We start from the raw sequence: 24,252 nt of genomic DNA, 5'->3' as shown, positions 1-24,252 counted from the left end.
AGCAAAAAGGGGAAAAATGATTTCTTCTACTTATCAGAGAAGAACTTGCAGTATCTGGGTTCCTACTTATTAGCCATGTATACTGGAGCAAGTCACAGCCTCTTACATAAAATGGCTAAAAATCATACACTACATCTATCAGGGCTCAATTTGAATGGCTAAGCGCGCACACACACACACACACACACACACACACACACACACACACACACTCACCACACACACACGTAACTACCACTTATTTTAAAAAACTACATTGAACAGGGCTGGAGATTTAACTCAGTGGTGCCAGTGCCTGCCTCACAAGCACAAGGTCTTGAGTTCAAGCCCCGATTCAGCAAAAACAAACTACACTGGACATGAAATATTACTACCATAATTTGTAGTTGTAAGTATTAAGCTCTAAGTGTCCTGATTCTAGGACAAATACCAGAAAATGTTTCCCATCTATGCAAGGAAAAGGATGGCAATTGGCAAACAGCTTCATACCTTGCTCCTCCTCTTCTTTTCACCTTCATTTGTGAAGCTTGTAATATTGATGGCAAAATGAAATGCTGCAGATCCAACTTTCCTCGAAGCTCAGAAATTACCTACAGAAAATAAGTATTAGCCCTGCCCTGCAATCTATTCTTAGTGGACAGGGAGAGTTCATGTCCTCAATAGAACCTAACAACCCCTGAAAGACTGAGGAAGAAAAAACTTAAAACGTAGGACAAAGCATTTTGGAAGGACATCGATGAGAACAATTAACACAAGTACAGTAAGAAACAACCCCAATTCCAGAACCCCTTAAAGGCCTACTATATAACATTAGCAAATATACACAACAAACAATCTGACTAGCAGTACCACTGCCTCTCCTAAATGCTACCTGCATTAATCAACAAAACTGTCTGTAGCAAATTTCTTTCAATTTTTTTTCTTTTTGTTTGGTTTTTTGAGACAGGATCTCACTATGTAGTTCAGGCGGACCTTAAACTAGTGGGGATGCTCCTGCCTCAGCCTTCCCAGTGCTGGGATTACAGGTATGTACCACCACACCCATCCAGGAGAACAATTTCAGCCTATTAAATAATTTACCCTGATGTTTCTTTACCTAAGTCTAGGGGTTTTGTTCATTTTGTGGTCCTGGGGATTAAACCCAGGATTTTCACAGTGAGCTACACACCACCTCAGCAGCACCACACCTGCCTGGCAAGTACAAGGTCCTGAGTTCAACCCCTGAAGCCCTTTGTAAATTCTGAGACAGGGACTCACTAATTTGCTAAGTTGTCCAGACTGGACTTGAAAATGTGTTTCTCCTGCCTTGGGCTCCCAGAGTGCTGAGATTACAGGTGATCAGCACCACACAGGCTGGTCTGGTAGTTAACAGAAACATACCTCAAATGCATCAGTGGATGTTAAGGAATGAAGAATGAATTTGATTATCACAGGCAAATCATCCAGTCTGATTGATTCCAGCTTATCCATTGCTAACTGGCGGACCTTAAAAAAAAAGGGAGAGAGAGAGAGAGAGACCACCAAACTTTAAATTTCTATTCTTAAACCAGTATTGCTACATAAAATTCGAAAAAAGTCTTCCCACCCATAACTTAGGAAGACAAACATCTTTTGTTTTTTCCAAAATTGCAAACTTTCAATTGTTAATACCAAAGTTTCTTTATAAACAGGAAAGAAAAGTGAAACAATACTACTGTCCTAGATTTTGGAGCCTTGATTTTCAACTGGCTACATGAAAACATAAGGAAGTGTTATTCCTGGGGCCAAAGATGTAGCTCAGTGGTGCACGCCTGCCTGGCAAGCTGAAAGTCCTGAATTCAATCCCTGGTACCAAAAAAGAAAAGTATTATTCCTATAAAAAATAAAAAATATTCAGACAATAGAATATTTCCACTAAAATATTTCACTTAAAAACAGACTGATGGAGGGCCGGGCGTGGTGGTGCATGCCTGTAATCCCAGCACTCGGTAGGCTGAGGCAGGAGGATCATCGCTGTGAATGCGAGACCAGCGTGAGCTACAACATAGTGAGTTCTAGGTCAGTCTCAACTACATAGTGAGGCCCTGTCTCAAAAAACCAGAAAAACAAAACAAAACAAAAAAAACAGACCAATGGAGGGCCGGGAATATAGCTCAGTGGTGCCTCGCCTGCCTGGCAAGCACAAGGTCCCGAGTTCAATTCCCAACCACACACACACACAAACAGACCAGTGGCCAGATGAGGTAGTTAATCCAGCTACTTCAGAGGCTGAAGCAGGGGAATCAAAATGCTGATCCTCACTGGGCAGCCTAGAGAAAAGGGCTGGGGGCTGGGGACGTAGCTCAATGGTGTCCCACCTGCCTGGCAAGCCAAGGTCCCAAGTTTGATTCCCAGCACTACTTAAAAAAAAAAAAAAAGCAACAGGATGTAGCTTGGTGATAAAGCACCATTTTCAATTCCCAAACCAGCCAAAAACGAGACCAGTAAATCTGTAACAGTATAGCATCTGAAAGTCCACTGAAAAAGAGAATCAAATTTCACTCACTATAATTTTTCTTCCTAGTTTTCCTTCCTTCCTGCCCTTTCTCACTAGGTAGCCCAGACTGGTCTCAAATTCATGTCTATCCTCCTGTCTCGGCCTCACAAGTGCTGGGGTTACACGTCTACACCACCACACCCAGCCATTCAGCATATTTTTAAAGTACAATTTTCAACACACATGACTTCTCCCACAAGGTAGTGACTGACATCATTTCCAGGTCAAAGCTGGCCCTGTTTCTGGAGAACAGAGCCTTTCCTACCTCAGACAGGAAGTCCTGGTCAAGCTGGAGGCTGGAAAGGACATCCAGAATTGGGATAGTGAGTCCAGTATTCTCAACCAATAGGACACTGGGAATATTGGAAAAAGAAAAGTTGTTTAATGGTTTGAACAGAGGTGGGCAGATGAACCCTTGAGAAAAATCACTCATTAGAGTATGGCAAGAGAGGATACAGTTGCTCCTCAGTGTCTACACAGGTCTGGTCTTGGGATCCCCTGTGGATCTCAAGATTTGCAGATGAAACCAGCCATGGCAGGACACACCTAATCTCAGATACCCAAGAGGCTAAAGCAGGAAGACTGGTCAACACAGACCCCATCTCCAAAAAACAAAAACAAAATCCATGGAAGCTCACGTCCCTAAAACAAAACAGCATAGAATATATATCCTGATGTATGGTTTAAATCATCCCGTTTATAATACCTAATATGTACAATGTACATGTTATATAGAAATAAATAGTTGTTATACTGTATTGTTTAGGAAATAACAAGAGAACTATAATTAAATCCTATTAAGTTACCATTTATAGTATGCTTCACCAAGAATTGTCTTCGTGACAAAAAGTAATACATGCTTATTGTAGCCACATTTTTTTTGTGGTACTGGAATTGAGCTAAGCTGTATCCTCACTCGGCAACCCATAAATGCTAATTAGGAAATTTCAAATAAGGTAGAAATGAGAACCCCCTCTTCACCATTCTCACTACACAGAAGTCACTACACTACTGAGTTTGGTATGTCTTCCTGAGAAAAGGAAAAAAGAAAACCCAGAACAGTTATATGAAGCCTAAGTACAACAGATGTGTGTGAAGCACACAATGGTGAGATGTCATGATGGATTCTAAGTGAAAGCCAGACAAAGAGACAACCTGTCACCAGGCAGGGAAAGTGGGTGGTGACACAGTGCCCTATCCAGAGAGAGCATTCAGACTGAGTGCACAAAAAGTGAAAAAATCACTAGACATATGCTATGACTTGTGTGCAGATGTCCCCCTAAAACCTCATGTGGTCAAAGGTGGGGCTCTTCAGAGGTGGCTGGATCTAGTATGTGTGATGTTAGAATCAAGGCTGTGTGATTACTAAATTAGTCCACAGATCGGTATGGCATAGTTCTGAGTAATAATGGGAAGGTACTCCCTGGATGTGACAATATAAGGGACAGAAAGAGGGCTGCTATGGTCAGTGGTCATGTGCTGTTTGCTGCCTTCTGCCTGCCCTGCTCTGCTATGAACTATTTCTGCTCTGTGATGCCCCCTCTGCTGTGCCACCCTGCTGTGGAGCCAGCCAACTGTGGACTGAAACCTCTACAAGCTGTGAGCTACAATAAGCCTTTCCTCCTTTAACTTGGGGTGCTTTGTCTCAGCAATGAGAAAAGTAACCAAGGCAACATATTTGGGGTAGCTTTGCAGAGAACTGCAAAAAAAAGGAAATAAGTCAATTTTTCAACCACTTCTAGAACACATAAAAGCTTTTATTACAACAGAAAGTATATCCTACGGATAGTTTCCCTTCTTAATCACTGTTTCTCACATGAAGGGCAGGAAGAAATGGCTCTCAGCAGTAGATGTGGAGCAGGGATGTGCATCACAGTGAGTCACCCAGGGACTCCAAGGCTACAGATGTTTAAGAAGCTTCACAAATGACTCTGATGTACGTCAGACTCAGGAGCTCTAAGGGAAATGATTTTGTTTTTTGTTTTGGTTCTGGGGATCAAACTCAGGACCTACGAGGCAGGAGGTGGAACCACTGAGCTAAATCCCTGGCCCCCTTGGGGGAAATGTTAATGCAAAGAAAGGATCATGTTCAGGTTCTCCAGACGAAATGCACATGCATCATCTTAAATTAGACATTATCTTCTAGCGAGTATATCATTTAAAGAAAGCACATGGGGCTTTGCAAATATCCACCTGTTGTCAGAAGCACTCTCAAATCCCACAGCCTACTTATTATGGAGGGAAAGTATATCACACTCTTTTTAGACACAAAGAATCTTGTCACTGTGTTCATACTGCTCCCTCACTAGCTTCCTGGAACAGTACCAGAACGCATATCCACCTGAGGTCCTTCCCCACAGCAGCATGCTGGGAATCCCCAAGGATCTCAGGCAGGCTGGTAATGAAGTCATGCTGCAAGCACTCTGGAGCAATACGGATCAACTGCATAATCTTGGCCGTGAGGTCCTGTAATGGAGGATACCATTAAGATGGCAGCATGTTACCCACAACAGACAACTCTATCTCCTCATGACATGCAGAGCTCACCTCGCTTTGCATACAATGAGACAAACAAAGAGTTCAAGCTCAAAACCTCCATTAAGCAAATGGACTCACTTGTTTCACAGTATCAAAAATGGAAAAAGCAGGGTGGTCTAATAGGTCTGTTCGTTACCTGTATTATTCATATACTCTACAGAGCTAAAGACTGTGTATCCATTCTTATTCTTAAAATGTAGGGCTGAGCTACTCAGGGATACAAAGCTAAGCAGCAGACACCAAACTCCAGACAAGACCAGAATCCATATCCTAAAGTTCTTTCAAATAAAGATTTAGCCTTAAAATGCCTGCCAAAATTAGAGGGATTTTAAGAACTTCTGAAAATAAATGGACCTCATTTGGCTCAAAACAGATTCAAAACTTTACCAAGGTGCTTAAGAAGTAAATTATATTAATGGAAACTTCCCATAATTTTCCTCAATATGCAATCAAATAAAAACATCTGCAGTAAAGTAAGAAAGTATGGAATCATATCACTTTTAAGAAAAAGGGCCACAGATGGTTTCACCACCTGCCTCACAAGCACAAGGGCCCAAAGTTCAATCCCTGGTACCAAAACAAACAAACAAATAAATAAACACATCTTGGGCCTGGGATTTAGCTCCGTGGTACAGCCTGCCTTGCAAGTGCAAGGTCCCAAGGTCAATCCCCCATACAAAAAAAAAAAAGAAAGAAAAATAGGGCCAGGGATTTAGCTCAGCAGTTCCGCCGCCTGCCTTGCAAGCGCAAGGACGCGAGTTCGATCCCCGGTACCAAAAAAAAGAAAAAGTAACACATCCTGTAATTCCACCACTAGGGAAGCTAGGATCACTGCAAGTTTGAAGCCAGTGTGGCCAGCCTAGAATATACAGTGAAATCTTGACTCAAAAAACAAAAACAAAAGTGAAATATACAAAGCAATCACTGTACTTTTAAAAAACTTAAGAATTTCTTTCCAAGTATTCAATTTATATAATAAATTAAATCTTTGTAATTTGATAAGCTTTTTTTATTAATCTACATGATGAAACAAATACATGATTCTCAAAATTATCAAAGCTGGGAAAAGTTAATGGCTAGATAGAAAAATGTTACTTCTCTGTTTAGAAAGAAAAAACCCTTCAAACTCTAAAGGCTGAATTAAGTGTAGAAAACACTCTTTAAATCCAAATAACAGAAAAACCCCCAAGCCTACCTTGCAGTCCACAACTCTGTCAAGCCATCTGAGCTGACTGAGAATAAGCCGCGGCATGCTGATAACATCACTGTTAGCTCTGACAGAAAGAAGACAGACAGGGAGTGAAGGCTTTTTCTTTTTTCCTCCTTGGTTTGTTTTTTGTTTTTTTTTCCATTGCTTTTCATTTGTTTTGTTTTGGCCTTGGAAATTCAACATGCTAAGTAGACTCTCACCACTGAGTTACACCTCAGCCCCAGAACTTAGCCATTATAACTGATATACCAGCAAGCAGTAATACTGCACAAAATATTTCAGCCATTCAATGAACACTCACTGGGCAACGTCTATGTACTTACAACTGTACTAGACCCATAACTGATATCAAAGACAGTAGATATATGCTTACATAAGTTGAAAAAGATGTCTGGAAAAAAGATGCACTGAATTAACAGTGGCTACAGCCAGACAGTGATTAGAGTCAACGGGAAGTCAGGGCCAGACAGATCTCAATAATGCAAATGTTTTTTTAAAGTTAAAATATTAATAAACTATAAAACATTGAATGAGACAAACACTGTCTAAAAAGAAAAAAACTATTAATCAATGTGATAAGTGCTTAAAAAGAGACATGAATATAGCTGTATGAAAATAATTTTGACGGAGTTAAATTAGATTGTGCTTACAAAAGTACTAAAAACTTACAGATAAATGTTGGCTCAGCTATTAGTTTCCCCAAAATGAGTTTCCACCTTCCTCCCAAATTCCTTTCTACATTTTTTAGACCAGCCCATTTCCTTTTCTTTCTTTTTTTGGTACCAGGAACTGAACTCAGGTCCTTGAGCTTGCGAGGCCGGCAGCAAAACCACTGAGCTAAATCCCTGGCACCCCCATTTTCTTTTCTGATAGTTCTCAGTCTTTGCTCACTGCTGACAAAAAATTTGGCCAGATATGCACACCCATGTTTATAGCAGCACAGTTTGTAATAGCTAAATCTTGGAAACAGCCCAAATGCCCATCAACTGATGAATGGATAAAGAAGATACGGGTTTTTTTATACAATGGAGTACTAACCTACATAAAGAAAGATAAGCTTGAGGCATTTCTACTTACATGGATGTAACTTGAGACCATACTCTTCAGTGAAATAAATTTGGCACACATGTTTAAATACCACATTGTTTCTCTGGTGTAAGAAACTCAAAGTGTAAATAAGAGCCAAAATGTATAACAGATATTGGAAAATTAAATGGGAAGAAAATGTTCCAATGAAAAGTGGAAGAAGGGAAGAGGTAAGAGAAAGGAAGGGACAAGAAAAAAAATGGAAACAAAGCTTTTATAAATTAGAAAAAGAAGGTTGAAGGGAAGAGAGGAGAAATGGGGGAAAAAAATGAAGCAAGATATATCATGTACAGGTACAAATTCCCCATGGTAAATGTTATCAATGTGTATATCTAAAATGTACCAATAAAAAAAATTTTAAATTTTGGCCAGGACAGAATATACCTAGCATGAGCCATTCAGATAAAACAAGATTTTAAAGAATAAATCTGCAGCTGGGTATTTGGCTCAGTGGTGCCACTGCCTGCCTCACAAGTGCAACGAACTGAGTTCAAACCCCAGTACCAACAAAACAAAACAAAACCTGAGCCAGGTGTGGTCGCATATGTCTGTAATCCCAGCACTCGGGAGGCTGAGGCAGGAGGATCACTGTGAGTTCCAGACCAGCCTGGGCTACATAGTGAGTTCCAGATCAGTCTTAACTACATAGTGAGACCCTGTCTCAAAAAAAACCCAAAACCAAAAACAAAACAAGAATAAATCTTCAAAGTTTTAAACATATGAAAGGAAATAACGTTGACTGGTATTCTGAAAGACCCACTATTGGAACACATATGTATGTTTGTGCATCTTTTTTACTGAACTATAAATACTGAGTCATAACATTTTAAAGATTTTCCAATGTCATAATAAGTCTATAGTTTTTAATGTCCTATTTTTATCTCAGTTATTTACATGTGTTCGTATTTTAAACACTAATCTTTATTTTTGTCTTCCATTTAGCTAATACCTTAGGAGAAGCAGGAGACATAGTATTGAGGATTTAAAGGTCTGCAAAATCTAAGATGCTTTTTTATTTTTATAGTGCTGGGGACTGAAATCAGGGCCTAGTGCATATAAAAAGTGCATGCTAGTGGGCATGGTGGCACCCTGCTCCTAGCACTCTGAGAGGCTGAGGCAGGAAGATCACAATTTCAAGCCCAACCTGGGCAACTCATGACTTAGTATGATTCTGTCTCAAAAATTTTTAAATGTTAATAAATAAAAAGGCTGAGGATGTAGCTAGGGCAAAGACCTAGCGGCTGAACTGCCATTACTTAAAAAATAAAAACAAGGGCTGGGGATTTGGCTCAGTGGTTCTGCTGCCTGCCTCACAAGTGCAAGGGCCCACCGGAGTTCAATCCCAGGTACCAAAATATCTATCAATCAATCAAACAAAACCAAAAAAAGCTACGCTCTCCACTGTGGTACATCTGAAGTCCAAAATCTTAGGTTTTGATACACACAAATGATTGTTTTCCAGAATGACTGGAATGATTCATGTGCTTGTTAACAACACCTGAGCATACCTATTCATTAAACTGAGAACTTTGAAAATAGAAAAAACATTTGCTGTTTTAAATACATCTGATTGCCAATGAAATCTATTTGTGACCAGTTTAGTTTTTAACATACCTTATTTTTTTCTAACACAATTTAAAAAATGGATAGTGCTTGGTGTGGTGGTGCACACCTGTGATCACATCACTCAGGAGGTGGAGACAGGAGCACTGCCCCAAGTCGGGGACCAGCCTGAACATGGTAAGCCTCATCTCAAAAAACAAGGATAGGATACATACACATCATAAAGAAAAAGATAAAGAGCAGTACTCAGGTAACCCTTGACTCCAGCTAAGTGATTCCTCTCCTTGGAAATGGCCACTATTGCCAGTCAATCAACATTTTCTTCTAGGATTAGCCCATGCATGCACCAGGGTAAGTAATATTTACATTTATTCATTCATTTGCTTATGTATTGCAGTACTGAGGATTGAACCCAGGGTCGTCATGCTGAGCTATGTATATACCCAGGTTTTTTTGAGACAGTATCTTTTTAATACTTTAAATTGCCCACGCTGGGTTTGAACTTGCAATCCTCCTCCCTGCGTTGGCCTCCCATTGTGCAAGGATAATGAATGTTTGCCACTGGGCCCAGCTAAATCCTGTTAATGTTCATAAAGTCACTGAGATGAAATATCACAGATACTCCAATACAATTTCAGTAATAACTTAAGAATCTGACATCATGGTACATATGATCTTCAGAGAAACTACTGATGTTTTAGAATAAGCCTTCCAGAGAAACTTCAGTACATCAGGTTATTGTGAACATTTCATAATAAATCTACTTACTTTACAAAAAGAAATTCTGGCAACTTTTCAAATAAGGTTTTAATAATGGCAGGCTAAAAAAAAAAGAAGATATAAAGAGTTAAGAGACAATCTCAAAACACAACAATGTATAATTAGGCAGAATTTTCTCCAGCTTAAGTTCTTAAGCAAAGACCTTACCATAATTGATACTCTCTTATAAGAATATCCACACAAATACTGTCTATATTTTTTATGCAAGCTATTGGAATATAATTTCTTTTGAAATATTAAAAAATGATTTTCAAGGCAGAGAAAATAAGATAATAAAAATACTATTAAATATGGTAACTGTCAATCTATGAAATGCAGACTTTAAAAGACCATCAAACAGTTCTCAAAAAGAAAGAATTTCTTTCCAGTATGAACAAAGGAACTCTTAGACTTAAGACCACTAACTTACATTCAGGATTTCCAATGAAAAGGAAAAGATAAACAATGTAGAAAGAAAAGGAGAAGAGGAAAAATGGGAGTAAGGCATGAGAGGGAGATTTTTCACTGTACACTTGTTTGTACAGTTTGAAATGTCTAAAACTATGTTAATGTATCATCCACTTAATGAACTAAAAAAAGAGGAGCTAAAGGGCAAAATCAAATGGAAAGTTAAATGGGAAATGATGCTGATGACATGGTTCTCAAGCCCAAACAATGCGGCTTTAATAAAGGAACTATGCAGAAGGAAGAAACGCACTTCCAGATGACCTCAACTCCTCCGCACAGGTCTGACCCCTACCGGGCTCATCTGAGCAACACAACTATGACAGTTCTTTGTGTTTTGGTACGGGGGATCAAACTTGGGACCTTGCACTTGGGAGGCAAGCGGTGGAACCACTGATCTAAATCCCCAGCAGCACAACTACTACAGTAAAGCTCTTACAAGCACTAACTTCCAATTATCCTCACTCTACCTCGAGCTCCAGCCACTTAAAACTGGGCACACACTACACATCAGCACATGTGAACATCTGAACACCATCAAATATTCAGAAAAACTGGCAGTCTCACCTGTAATATGTCAATCCCCAGTAGCAGTTTGATGAGGCTTTTAGAGTAAGATGTGTCCATGCTGTAAAAAAGAGGTATTTGTTTCCATTTTGTTTTTTGTGTTTTAATGCTTTTATCATCATTTTCTATAAAACTGGTTAAAAACAAAATTTTTAAAGATTATAATATAATCTTGTTAGCTCTTACTAAAGATTTGAAATTACGCCAACACAGGTAAGACATTCTATAAAACTTTCTAGTTCTTAGCCTTAAAGTGACAAATTTAATAATTTCAAGGTTAGCAATGGATGAATAAAGAAAACGTTCCATAATATGCAATGCAGTATTAGTTATAAAAAAATAATGAAATGTCATATGCAGAAAGATAAACGGAACTGGAGATCATCATATTAAGTGAAATAAGTCCAACTTAGAAATAAAAATATCACATGTTTCTATTATATGTGGAATTTAGAAAAAATGTCATGAAAGCAGAAGTCATAAAAAGCGGAGGAAGGAGACCACGGGTTAGAAGGGAGCGTAAGGGAGATTGATTAGGGAGATGGATATAATCACAGCATGTTACATACATATACGAAAATGTCATGATAAAATATTGTACGTAATTAATATGCAATAATAAAAACAATCTTTATTTTAAAAATAATGTCAAGGTTAGGCTTAAACTCTGAGGAAAGAGAATTATAATTAAACAGTAAACTGCATCCTCCCACCCCAGTGCAGTTACTGTAACAGACTAAAATTCAAGGGGACACCATGCCTCCTGCCTCACACCTGGATTCCTCATCCTGCAGGCGTTCACAAGACAAGAGGCAGTTCCTGAAAGTGTCATGGTCTTCAATGTGAGACTCCAGGCCGCTAACAAATTCTTCTATTACCTTAGTAAGGAGATATGAAAACAGAACAGTAACATTTCTGGTTTTATATTACCAGCCAGCTAAAAATCATTTTAGTCCAATCAACTGTATGCCAGTGTTTTTAAATGCCTAGTTCCAAAATGTTGCAAGCAAAAGCAAGAACACCACAAGGAAAATACATACTTTAGGGTAAGAAGGATGTTTCCTCAGGGACTGAAAGAGCTTCTTTTGGAAAACGATTTGATCCACAGCTACGAAGAAAGAAGAACAGCTGGTCACCACGGTCTATAAATCTCCCTACCACCACTGTCTTTTCTTGTCTGATGAAAGCACTACAGACTGTCAACTTATTTTCAGAGGCAAAACTTGTAAACACTAGTAAGACTTACTTTTTTTTCCCCACCTGCACTGGAGATTAAACTCAGGACTTATGCAGTGAGCTACATCACCAGCCTTTTTTTTTTAATGTAAATAAAACTTTATTCACAAAAACAAGTGGTAGACAGGATTTGATCTGTGTGTGGGAGTTTGCCAATCTGTTTCAGATCATCACAAGTATTTTTATTTTTCTATTTTGAGACAAGTCCTCAATAAGTCTCTAAGTTGCCTAAGCTGGGCTCAAACTTACAATATTCCTATTTCAGTCTCCTGAATAGCTGCAAAGATGAAAATTAGATGGAGGATAGCAACTAAATTTTCTAAAAAAAAAAAGATCTGACGTCCAGATGTGAGGATATATGTCTGCAATCCCAGTTACTTAGGGCAGCTGAGGCAGAAGGATCACAACTTTCAGACCAGCTGGGCAATTTAGCAACACTCTGTCTCAAAAATAAAATATAAAAAAATCACCAGGCACATTGGCACCCACTTGTAATCCCAGCTCTGGGAAGGCTGAGGCAGGAGAATCACTGTGAGTTCAAAGCCAACCTGAACTACATAGCAAGACCCTGTATGAAAAAAACAAACAAACAAAGGACCAGGGATTTAGCTCAGTAGCACTGCGCCTGCTTTGCAAGAGCAAGGTACTGAGTTAAATCCCGAGTACTGGGGGGGGGGTGAATAAATAAAATAAAAAATAAAGGGCTGGGGATATAGTTCAGTGGCAGAATACTTGCCTAGCATGTGTAAGGTTCTGGGTTTAACCATGAGTACTGCATGAAAAGAGAAAAAAAAACAAACCTACCACAACCTTAACAGGACAAAATAATCTCTGGCCTTTTAAGACTTTCCACATTTTCTTTTGAGATTACTTTGACATAGACCTAATTACTGAGTATTAATTTTTTCACAAGACAACATAAAGGAATACAAGTATGTACTTTTCTTCCTAACCAAAAAAAAAAAAAAAAAAAAAAAAAAGAAGCATTTCACATGCATTAACCAGGATAAAGACTACAATATTCTTTAAAAATAATTGTAGTTTATTTTTATTTTTATTTTTTTTTGAGGCAGGGTCTTGCTTTGTAGTTCATGTCTAAAAGTAATTTTATTCATATCTCAAAACAAAGGATTCTTCCTAATGAGATAATTAATAATGTGAAATAGGAAGTAAAGGGCTAAAGGTGTAGGGAAAGTGGGAAGGGTGGGGGAAAGGTAATAAGGTAGAGGAAAAATATATGAGAAACTGAAAAAATGGAAATAAAGTGTTTGTAAATGGGGAGGGGAGGAGGGGGTGAAGAGAGGGCAGGGACAAGGGGAAAAAATGAGAATCAAGACCTATTATGTAAAGGTACAAGATCCCAATGATGAATGTAACTGTATTGTATACCTAGACTGTACCAATAAACTCAATAAAAAGAAAAAAAAAACAATACAGGATTCTTTTCTTTAATCTTTTCAGTACTAGGAACTGAATCTAGGGCCCTCTAATATGAAAACACATTTCTAGTCCTTTCTACTTTTTCTTTTGAAACAGGGCTTCAAATTTGCTCACGTTCAGCTCAAACTTGCAATCCTGCCTCAGCTTTTTGAGTACCTAGGATCACAGGGCCCAGGTATAGAGTTAAGTTTGGTTTGGCTTTTTTTTCCTCTCTCTCTCTTCAGCAATGCCCAGAATCAAACCCAAGGCTTCATGTATGCCAGGCAAGTGCTCTACCACTGAGCAGCAACCACAGCTCAAACCTTTTTGGGGTGGGGGGCAGCAGTGGGGATCAAACCCAAGGCCTTTGCACTGAGCTGTCTCTAGCCTCCTGCCTTTTGAAGTTTTGAAGCAGGGTCTCCAGGTTGCCCTCACTGGGCTTAAATGTGCAATCCTCCTGCCTTAGCTTTCTAGAGTACTGGGATTGCAGGCACATGCCATGCCTGATCCTCTCATTTTAAATATTCACTGCCTACTTAGTTAGGAAACCCACGTCTTAGTCCTAAATCTTTTCACTATATCCCAAAGATTTATATTTACCTAGCTGGTTCTGATTCTCTCCAGTTTTAAGAATAAGTCCTGATGTCTTAAGCAGCTTTACAAAAACACTGTCACTTTCTTCAACTTCATTAGAAGCAGGTTTCATTATCTTTTTGGAAAGCTGTTGCTTTTTGGCCGCTGAAAATAGATAAAATTTTCAATATTATCAACAAAAGTAAAGTTTCAATGTAGACATTCTGCCTGTTCCCAGAAATCCAGCATCACCCTCCATTCTCTCTGGTGTTGGTCTTTGTGTTGCTTAAGCTAAGCTTCGGGAGCACTCTCCATTCCTATAAAAAGCAAAAAAACAACAACGTTCCTGGGACGGTGTTATTTCAAGATGTGGAGGTGGACTTCACCTGAGAGGAGTGGCAGAGCTCAGGCGATGCTCAGAGAACCCTGTGCAGGCAAGAGATGCTGGAAACCACAGCCACCTGATCTTGATGTCCCTGGGAAACTATGTTACCAAACGCAACATGATCTTCAAGCTGGATCAGGCAACAGAGCAATGGATGGTAGAAAACCTCCCAAACCAAATCCTCCCAGATGTCCAAAAAAAAAGACCAAATTGAAAGAAACCAGAAAAATCAAGACAGACATTATGGCAGTTTATAACCAATAGTAAAACATCATCTATGGACATTGGTGAATTAGAGAAAATATGTAATTTATACTCAAATCGTATTTCAAAAATGATTATAAAGAGTAGAATCCGTTCGGTAATGACACCTCAGGAATTCAATGTACAACCGAATATGCATTCTCCCAGTAAGCCTGGTGATGTGTGGTACAGAGAAATCCACTGCTGATAATGCAACTGGGACACCCCTGACCTCTCCAGAAAATCAAAGTCAACATCCTGGAATTCAAACTGTACAGCAAGATTCTGAAGGTAGTGTACAAGGGAAAACCTTCAGTAGGGAGGCAATGCTGTAAAGTAAGAAGGTTCGCAATGGAGGGACCTGTAAATATAATAAACATAGAAAAGCTTACAAATCAGCTGTCCTTCATGAAGAAATAACTCAGGTCCAGAAGAAAACTTTGTATAAAAAGTTCAATCCCAGCAGGCTAGGAATTTAGCTCAGTGGCACGGAGCCAGCCTGGCAAGCACAAGGTCCTAGCAAGTACAGACAGGGAAGAAACTCTATGAGTGTAGTGAATGTGAGAAAACTTTCATAAATAGATTAGATCTTATAACACATCAGAAGAAACAGAGTAAACCCTGTGTGTGTAACCAGTGTGAGAAATCTTTCAGGTGTAAATCACGCATTATCCATCAAAGAACTCATACAGGGGAAAAAGCCTTATAGATAAATGTGCAAAACCTTATATCCAGAAGTCACAGCTCAGTGAACACTAGAGAACTCAAACTGGAGAGAAATCCCATGAATGTAATGAATGTGGAGAAACTTTCTACAAAGAGTCAATCTTCAATATACACCAAAGAATTCACCAGACAGAGAAATTCTATGAACGCAAACAATGTAAAAAAACTTTCAAGCATAAGTCAGGCCTTGTTGAACATCTGAGAACTCACACAGGGGACAAACCCTATGAATAGAAAGAATGTGGAAAAAGGGCCAGGGATTTAACTCACTGGATCCGCTGCCTGCTTCGCAAGCGCAAGGTCCCAGGTTCGATCCCTGGTACCAACAAAAAAAAAAAAAAAAAAAGAATGTGGAAAAAGCTTTTACCTCAAGCCAGGCATGGTAACACATGCCTGCAATCCCAGCACTCAGGGCAGGCTGGGGAAGGAGGATCACCAAGACTTCGAGACCAGCCTGGGCTACGGTGAGTTCAGGGACAGCCTGAACTACAAAGGGTGACCCTGCCTCAAAAAAAAAAAAGCTTTCACCAGAAATCAAATCTCAGCACACATCACTGGATTCACATAGGTGTGAAACCATATGAATGTGAACCATGTTGGAAGTCTTTCTGTGAGGAGTCACAACTTACCTTCACCTGGAAACCCACACAGGTAAGAAACCCTATGTATGCAAGGAATGTAAGAAAACTTACAACAAAAAAATCAAGCCTCATGTTACATCAGAACAGTCATAAAGGTAAGAAATGCTATGAATGTAAAGGATGCAAAAAATGTAACGTCACTCCTTACAACCCATTAGAGAACTCACACAGTGGAAAAGCCTTATCAATGTAACGAATGTACTAGAACCATTTCATAGAAGTCACAGCTCATTTGGCATGTGAGAACCCACACTGGAGAGAATCCCTATGAATGTAGCCAATGTGGGAAAACCTTCTGCCTACCTGAGCACCTGAAAACTCACCAAAGAGGGTAATCCAACATAGCAGAGACTGGCTATATACTGTCTAGATTTCTGTTTTTTCTCTTGAATAAAGCTTGGATTTGTCAGCCACAGACATTATTTACCAGACTGGAAACAGCTGCAAGAACTATCAAAACCATCCTCTCTGATTTCTTAAACCCACTTGGCCTGAAGCGTAGCTGACACCTTTGATGGATCGTGAGCTGTATGTGGTAGAATCCCACCACACTTTAATACAGAAGAAAATGGCTGGAGGAAACAGATCTTCCCATCTCTTTCCCAAGTCCTCCACTTTTACTATATGTGAGAAATACTTCCTGCTTTTGTTATACCCAATCGAGAGAGATCGCGGAGAATCCCCAACACTCTGAGTCAAAGATGAGTCCTTTATTGCTGGAAGTGGAGAGCTGCTACTACTTGAAATCTCTCAACCCCAGAAAGTGGCTTGTAGCCACTTTAAGCAGTTCTAGCTGGGGAGGGCTCAGGGGGAGTGCAGGCATATTTTACAGAAGCAGAAATTTGCCAAGTTAGTGGGGGAAGAGAAGTTTCACACAATCCAGTTGAGGAGAAAATATCACACAAGTGCAGGATGATCTTCCCACAAGGTCATAAAGATAGCATACAGCTGCAGGCTGCTCTGCCAAACAGGATGAGGTCTATCATGCATGAGCTGAGGGGACTTCCAAGAAGGGAGGGGAAGCAACCACCCAGAATCATTTCACTTTATACAAAATGGAGGGGGACAGTGATAGGCACAAAATGGAATCAGGCCAGCTATCACATGTTGAGTTGTGTTTGTGATCTGTTTTCATTATAATACAAACAGCCCACTGTGCCTAGTCCATGTAATAAACTTTCAAAAGTTAAAAAAATAAAATATAAAATCCCAGGAATAGCTATGAGAGGAAGATGAATGTTATTAGATTTGAAGAATCTTATTAGATTTGAGGCTGAAGTGATCAGTAATACTGGCTTACAAATAAATAAATAAATAGAATTATTTCCTTCAGTTGAGTTTTCATCTGAAAAATTCAAAGTGTGCCACTTATAACAAGAATATCTGGGTCAGGGATTTAGTTCAGTGGTACCACCATCTGCCTTGCAAGCACAAGGTCCCGAGTCTGATCCCCAATACCGCCCCAAAAACAGAATACCCATGGAAACTTTGTATTTCCCAAATCTAAAGCAGTGTCTCTCAGGCTGCTGTCTGCAAACCACCGCATTGAAATCACTAAAAATGCATATTCCAAAAATTGGGTGTGGTGGTACATACCTGAGATCCTAGCACTTGGAAGACTGAGGCAAGAGGATCTTTGAGAGTTGAAGACCAGCCTGTGCTACATAATGAGTTCAGGGCCAGCCTCAAACACATATCAGACCCTGTCTCAAAAATACTGGAAGAAAAACAATAACAAATGCATAATCCAGCCAGGCTCAGTGAGTGACACATGCCTGCAATCCTAGCACTCAGAAGCTGAGGCAGGAGAATCACCTCAAGTTGGAAGCCAGCCTAAATGAAATAGCAAGTTCAAGGCCAGCCTAGAATACATAGAAAGATTCTGTCTCTAAAGCTCCAAAAGCAAAAAACAAAAACACACATTCCAGGTTGTACTCTACAACTACTAAATCAAAATCTTGAGAACAAATCAGGCATGGTGGTACACACTTTATCCCAATCTCTGGAAAGCTGAAGGAGGATCTCAAGTATGAGCCAAGCCTGGACAATTTAGTAATTTAGGGAAACTACATCTCAAAAGAAAAAAAAATTACAAGGACTGGGGATATAGCAAGAAGAGGGGCCCTGGGCTCAATCCCAATCTCTCTCTCTCTCACACACACACACAGGCACACACCCATGTGCGCACACACACACAAATTGAGAACACTACTACCTGGGAGCTTGAATTTTAACATTCTTCAGGTAGTAAGTCTGATACATACCAAACTTGAGAATCAAAGAGAATAAGGGGTCAGGGTTATTTCAGTGCAAAGTGCTTGTCTAGCACATAAAAGTTTCTGGGTTCATCCCTAGCACCACAAGAAGAAAAGAAAAGAGGTGGGCATGATGGCTCACTCCAGCAATTCCCAGTACTTAAGAGGCTGAGGCAGGAGGACTGCCATGAATTCAAGACCAGCCTGTACTACACAGTGAGTTTAAGGACAGCCTGACCTACACAGCAAGACCCTATGTCAAAACAAAAACAAAATAAAACAGAAAAGAATAGGGCAGGTTCTCCCACATCCTATCTTTTGAGTACAAAGCCCAGATTGGTTTCTTCCTAAGACTTTCAACCCATAAAAGTTGGGTGTAGTGGCACATGACTGTGATCCCATCACTCTGGGAGGCTGAGGCAGGAGGACTACAAATTCAAGCCCAGCCTGGGCATCTGAATGCCTTAGTAAAAAATATGAATGAATAAATGAATGAATGAATGAATAAGGCTGGGAACATAGCAGTGTGAAGGCCTTGGGTTCAATCCCCAATAACCAAATACTAATAATAAAGGCAACTGAAGCCAAAAGGGAAATCTTTTTTCCCCTAAATGATTCAATTTTGCTTTTTCCTTTTTTTTTTTTTTTTTTAAAGTCAGGGTGAGTGTTGCTATGTATTTCAGGCTGACTTTGAACTCACTACAAAGCCCAGGCTGGCCTTGAGCTTGCAGAATTCCTCCTGCCTTGACCTCCTGAGTGATGGGATTACAGGTGTGCATCACCACACCAAGCTTGCTTTTTCCTTTTCTAATTCTCGTTTTTTAACAAAGTCTTAGGCAGAATCAAACAGAAACCACTCACCACCTTTCTTAAAGCAACTCGGGCATAGCCAAAAGGTTGTTCACCACCTACCAGGAAACCCAAGTTCCTTCAAATTCAAATATCTCTTCCTAAATTCAATATTCAAATAACTAAATTCAAATATCTCTTCCCCTCTGGAGTTCAGTATTTTCAAAGTATCACATTTATGTTTAGCAACTTCCTAAATTATTCCTCTTCAAATGTTCTATCAATTTCTCTACATTCTATAACCCCTTTTCTAAAAGACTGCTAGAGCCTCAGAATTTCCTTTTCTAACTTATTCCCTGCTGCCATGAGGTACACGCTGCCACCTTGATGGACTTCACTGCCACAGGCCTAAAGCAACAGGGCCAAGAAATCATTGACAGAAACCTTTGAAACCAAGACCCAAAATCAATCTTTTCTCTTATTAAGTTGCTTATCTCTGGTATTTTGTTAGTGACACAACACTGTACTGACTAACACAGTGCCTCAGGTACTAGTTTACACCCCCAGTTACTCTCCCTGCAGATAGGTTAGGGATTTTCATGGGTATGTGTGTTTCTGAGGTAAAATGCACATCATGTAAAGTTCATCATTTCAAAGTGAACAATTCCACAGCATTCACATTTGCTATCTAGTTTCAAAATATTTTCATCACTCCAAAAGCAAAATAACAAAAAACGCACTCATTAATTAAGCAGTCACTCCCCGTCCTCTACCTTTTCTCCTCCCTGGCAGGCACCAAACTGCTTTATGTCTCTATGGATTTGTCTACTCTGGATTTTTATGTAAAAGGAATTAGGCAGGAAAAATTCAAGCCTTTCCTAAGAGTTTTGGCATTGACATTTTAATCATTTTTTAATCATTTTAATCATCAACATCAGTCGTACTGGGACCTAAATTCCTATAACCTGTAAGAAATAATTCTTCAAACAATAAGATAGAATTACACTAATAGAATAAATATGTATGATAAATGAAAAGACAACCCCTTTTCAGAGCTATGAGGGTTGTCAACCACTTTCTCATATGGGCAAAGTACACTGTCTGCCTGTAATATGCTTGTTGTGATACATCTTTCCTTCGTATATCACAACATTTATATAGATCCTAACTTTTCTGTAAGGTGGCAAGGGAGAACAGACATTTCCTCCAAAGGATAGAGACTGTCTTATCTTCATGTCCTAGTACAAGCAAGTCTAGTACAAGTTCTTCTTATGAAAATGTCACCAAGATTTAGAATCTTGGGCATGCCCAGGATTGGATATGGAATTAGATAGAGGCAAAAACACAGTCCCAAACGCCCTGGATCTAGATCCTTGTGCTCTACTCTTTACTACACGATGACTCCCAGTTTGAAGAGCAGGAACTTTATGTCTAAGTGTCTCATACATTTGCTACACAAAGTAAAGCAATGAATGGCCAGATACTTACTGGAGACCTCTTCAGTGGAGGCCTCCTTATCCTCAGATTTTGACAGTCTTCTCTTGAAAACCATTTTGACCACAGTCTTCTGTACCTTAATAATTACTTCCTAGAGCAAAATGAGAAAATTGAAGTTACCTTCTAGAAGCTAAATTCTGAAGAATGAAAGCTATGGCACAGGGAAAACTGCTCTACAACCAGAGTTTAAAAGTTTTTGGTTTTCTTTCTTCCTTTGTGAGACAGGATCTCGCTATGTAGTTCAGGCTGGCCTTGAATTCACTATGCAGCCCAAGATGGCCTGGAACTCTTGGCGATCCTCCTACCTCACCCTCCCAAGTGCTACAGGTTATTTTATTTAATGCTATCTAAATCTAGGTGCTGAGCAAATGTCCATGCCTATATTTAGCCAATACCCACTTCCTTTAAAGGTATGTTTACCTAGTTGCCTCTTTTACCAGACCAGTTAGTAAAGGAAAAAAACCTACAGCTCATCACCTGAGATTCAAGACCCCTTATATAGTACCAATCTACTTTTCTTTACTTCGGTACTATGCTAAGGTCTGTGCTAGGTGCTGGAGCAAAAAACAAAACAGACATGATTCTTGCTCTCAAGGATCATGTTATAACAATATATCTAACTATAATTTTAGAAAAGTACAAGACTACAGTGAAATTTAATTTAGCTGGAGATAGAACTGGGGAAGAAAAGGGGAGACAAACTTTCAAAGAAAATTTTTCAAAGAAATTTTTATTTTATTTTGGTGTCACTAGGGATTGAACCTAGGATCTTATATGTGCTAAGTGAATATTCTATCACAGAACTATACCCTCAACCCAAAAAAAGGTCTCTTTTATTAGCGCGTGCTTGTAATATAGAATTTTTTGTTTTGCTCCTTGTTTTTTAGAATGTTTTGGGGAACTGATACATGTATGTAACATATCCTGATCATTTTCAAACCCTTAACCTTTCTCTCCCTTTTCTACCCCTTTCCCATCTCCAAGTCTCTACCATCTACTTTCTTTATCACCCCACAAAGTCTTTTTTTGTTTTTTGAGAGAGGATCTCGCTATGAAGTTCAGACTGGCCTTGAACTGAGGGCAACCTTTTTCCCTCCACCTTCCAGAGGGCTGGGATTATAGGCACACACCACCACACCCGGCTTCAAAAAGTCATTTTTAAGCAGAGATCTGAAGGCTGAAACAGGAATCTACCAGTAGAAGATGACTGGGAAGAAACTCACTAAAATAGGAAAGAGCCTGCAGAGTTAGAAATGACTCTGCACAAACACGGGACAGCTGGAACTACACAGCTTCCTAGTTTACCTAGTACATCAGAACCTTCCTGTTTCCACTGTCTTTGCACAAGCATTGTTTTCACCTGAAATGCTCTCAGCTGCCTGGAAATTCCTACTCATTCTTAAAGATCTAACAAATATCATTTTCCTTGAAAAATGTTCCTCTAGTATCCCCAAGAAAGAAAGTCTGCTACTCCAGCTTCCCTGTTCCACAGCCCATTGCATCTCATACTGTGGAGCTCCTTGGCAGCAGGAGCCAGTCTTATTTATGTCACTGTTCCTCAGTGCCCAGAACAATACCTGGCATAAAGAAAAAAAATTTGTTTGCAGTACTGGGCAGACTTTTATTTACTTTTGAAATTTTGAGACAGGTTCTCACTAAATTGCCCAGGTTGGCCTTGAACATGTTATCTTCCTCCAGGTACCTGAAATTACAGGAGAGCAGTACCACACATCTAAAGAAAATTTCTGAGAATATTCACTGAGTAAGAATGGCTGGCATCCAGGTGTGGTGGCACATACCTGTAATCCCAACACTTGTGAGGCTCAAACAGGAGGATTGCCAAGAGCTGACTCTGGAGGATCCTCCGCCACCAAGATTGAGGCCAGCCTGGACTACATAGTGAGTTTAAGACCAGTATGAACTACACAGCAAGACCCTGCCTTAAAAGTAAATGAATAAAAAGGAACGGCTGGCAGACCAGGTAAAATACTAACCATTAACAAAAACTGTGTTAAGTGCTTTATACTTCTCACAGAACATTTTTAGGTAGGTACCACTGTTAGTTTTTGTTGTTGTTGTTGTTTTGAGACAGGGTCTCACTACGTAGTTGAGACTGACCTGGAACTATATAGCACAGGCTGGTCTCTAATTCACAGCAATCCTCCTGCCTCAGCCTCCCAAGTGCTGGGATTAGAGGAGTGCACCACCAAGCCCGGCCCCATTGTTAAATCTTGTCATTGTTGGCAGTGAAGGGATCCTAAGAGCAGTGGTTTGCTGGAGAACTTGCACTCTTAACCACCACCTATACGGACTTCACTTTTTCCTTTTTTTCAGTAATGGGGATTGAACCTAAGGCACTGGTGGTGAACTTGTGGTATGCTGTCGCAGCGGGCTGTTTTGTATCATTGAAAGCTCTGTAAGTATCGCCATCACTGACCTAGGGCTTTCACAATGAGCAACATCCTCAGCCCTTTTTATTTGAAGACAGGATCTCCCTAAACTAAGATCCCCACGATGGGCTGGAAATTGCCATCCTCTTGTCTCATCCCCCACAGCGCTGGGATTACAGGCGCGCACTGCCAAACTCAGCTCAACACTTAAAATAGCTACCCCCACTAACGGTTAACGTTTACAATGTATCCAGCACCGTGCCTCGTTTAAAACTTAACAAACACAGTCAGCCATTTTGCTAAGGCAACTCAGAATCGTCCACCGTGGGCACACACCCAACACGTGTGACTCCATTTTGTTTTTGTTCTTTTCCTTAGGCAGAGAAATTATTTTTGAGACGGAGGTTTCACTGTGTAGTTCAAGCCGGCCTTGAACTCCAGGTGATTCTCCAGTCTCAGGCTCCCAAACAGTGATTACAGGAGTACCCCACGACAGCCAACTATCCTCGGCTGTTTTTTTGTTGTTTTGTTTTTTGGAAACAGGCTGGTCTCGAACTCGTGGCAATTCTTCTGCCTCAGTCTCCCTAGTGCTGGGGTTAGAGCAGTCACCTGGATCAAGCTACCCATTTCTCTCTCCCTCTTTCCCCTTCCCCCCTCCCCCGCTCTCTTTTCTTTGTACTGGGGACTCAACTCAGGGCCTCCGCACTGAGTTACTCCCCCGGGACCCCCGCACGCCATTTTCTTTTTTCTGTAGAGAGGGTCTAGCCAGCTAAATTACCCAAAGCTGGCCTTGCTGGCCTCCCGTTTCAGCCTCCCGGAGTGCTGTGATCACAGGCGCGCGTCACAACCGGCTAAACACCCGCGTCGGCTCGTCATTTTAACAACACAAGCTGGTACCTGAGCGATGGCCAGATGAGGAAGCCAAGATTCGAGGCTCAGAGCTCCGGAGGGAAGGGCTGCGACCGGCCTGAGCCGGCAGACCCGCGGGGAGCGAAAACTCTAGACCTTCGCAGCCTCTCCCCTTCAGACTCTGGAAGCAGTCCCCGCCCAGAGGTTTCGACTTTCCCGCGAGACAGGCGCCGTTGTGACGCCAAGCGCTGTGACGTCACACCAGCGCGCCGGAAGTCGACGCTCGACGGCCCAGCTGGAAGCGCGTCCGCCGGGAGGGGGGCTGCTGTGGATTACCGGCCGGCCAGCCTGAGCGGCGTGAGGAGGCCCCGGAGCGGACCGAGGCAAATTCCACTCCCCGCGGCCTCTCTCAGCGAAGATGGCGGGGCCGGAGTTGTTGCTGGACTCCAACATCCGCCTCTGGGTGGTTCTTCCCATCGTTATCATCACTTTTTTCGTAGGCATGATCCGCCACTACGTGTCCATACTGTTGCAGAGCGACAAGAA

General features: G+C 40.6%; 1 protein-coding gene across 3 annotated transcripts in view; it reads right to left on the bottom strand.

Annotated features, from left to right (window-relative positions):
* Fancd2 (FA complementation group D2) overlaps positions 1 to 23,890 on the bottom strand; it is a 67,348-nt gene extending 43,458 nt beyond the window's left edge. Inside the window, exons 1-12 of one of the 3 annotated variants that reach the window (XM_033755975.1) lie at positions 23,755 to 23,890; positions 20,459 to 20,558; positions 13,959 to 14,096; positions 11,744 to 11,811; positions 11,478 to 11,581; positions 10,704 to 10,764; positions 9,681 to 9,733; positions 6,249 to 6,327; positions 4,857 to 4,981; positions 2,781 to 2,868; positions 1,381 to 1,485; positions 490 to 590 (exon numbers count right to left, since the gene is read on the bottom strand). In XM_033755975.1, the coding sequence (XP_033611866.1) occupies positions 490 to 590; positions 1,381 to 1,485; positions 2,781 to 2,868; positions 4,857 to 4,981; positions 6,249 to 6,327; positions 9,681 to 9,733; positions 10,704 to 10,764; positions 11,478 to 11,581; positions 11,744 to 11,811; positions 13,959 to 14,096; positions 20,459 to 20,522 (986 nt within the window). In that variant the 5' untranslated portion in view covers positions 20,523 to 20,558; positions 23,755 to 23,890. Of the gene's footprint in view, positions 1 to 489; positions 591 to 1,380; positions 1,486 to 2,780; positions 2,869 to 4,856; positions 4,982 to 6,248; positions 6,328 to 9,680; positions 9,734 to 10,703; positions 10,765 to 11,477; positions 11,582 to 11,743; positions 11,812 to 13,958; positions 14,097 to 20,458; positions 20,559 to 23,635 lie in introns of all 3 variants that reach the window. The other 2 variants (XM_010619085.3, XM_010619091.3) reach the window with 2 other exon arrangements.
* Between the last annotated feature and the right edge of the window lie 362 nt (positions 23,891 to 24,252).

Source organism: Fukomys damarensis, unplaced genomic scaffold (genome assembly GCF_012274545.1).
Source record: "Fukomys damarensis isolate Sample0158 unplaced genomic scaffold, DMR_v1.0_HiC HiC_scaffold_24, whole genome shotgun sequence".
Lineage (NCBI taxonomy): Eukaryota > Metazoa > Chordata > Mammalia > Rodentia > Bathyergidae > Fukomys > Fukomys damarensis.
This window is presented reverse-complemented; position numbering and strand designations above follow the sequence as displayed.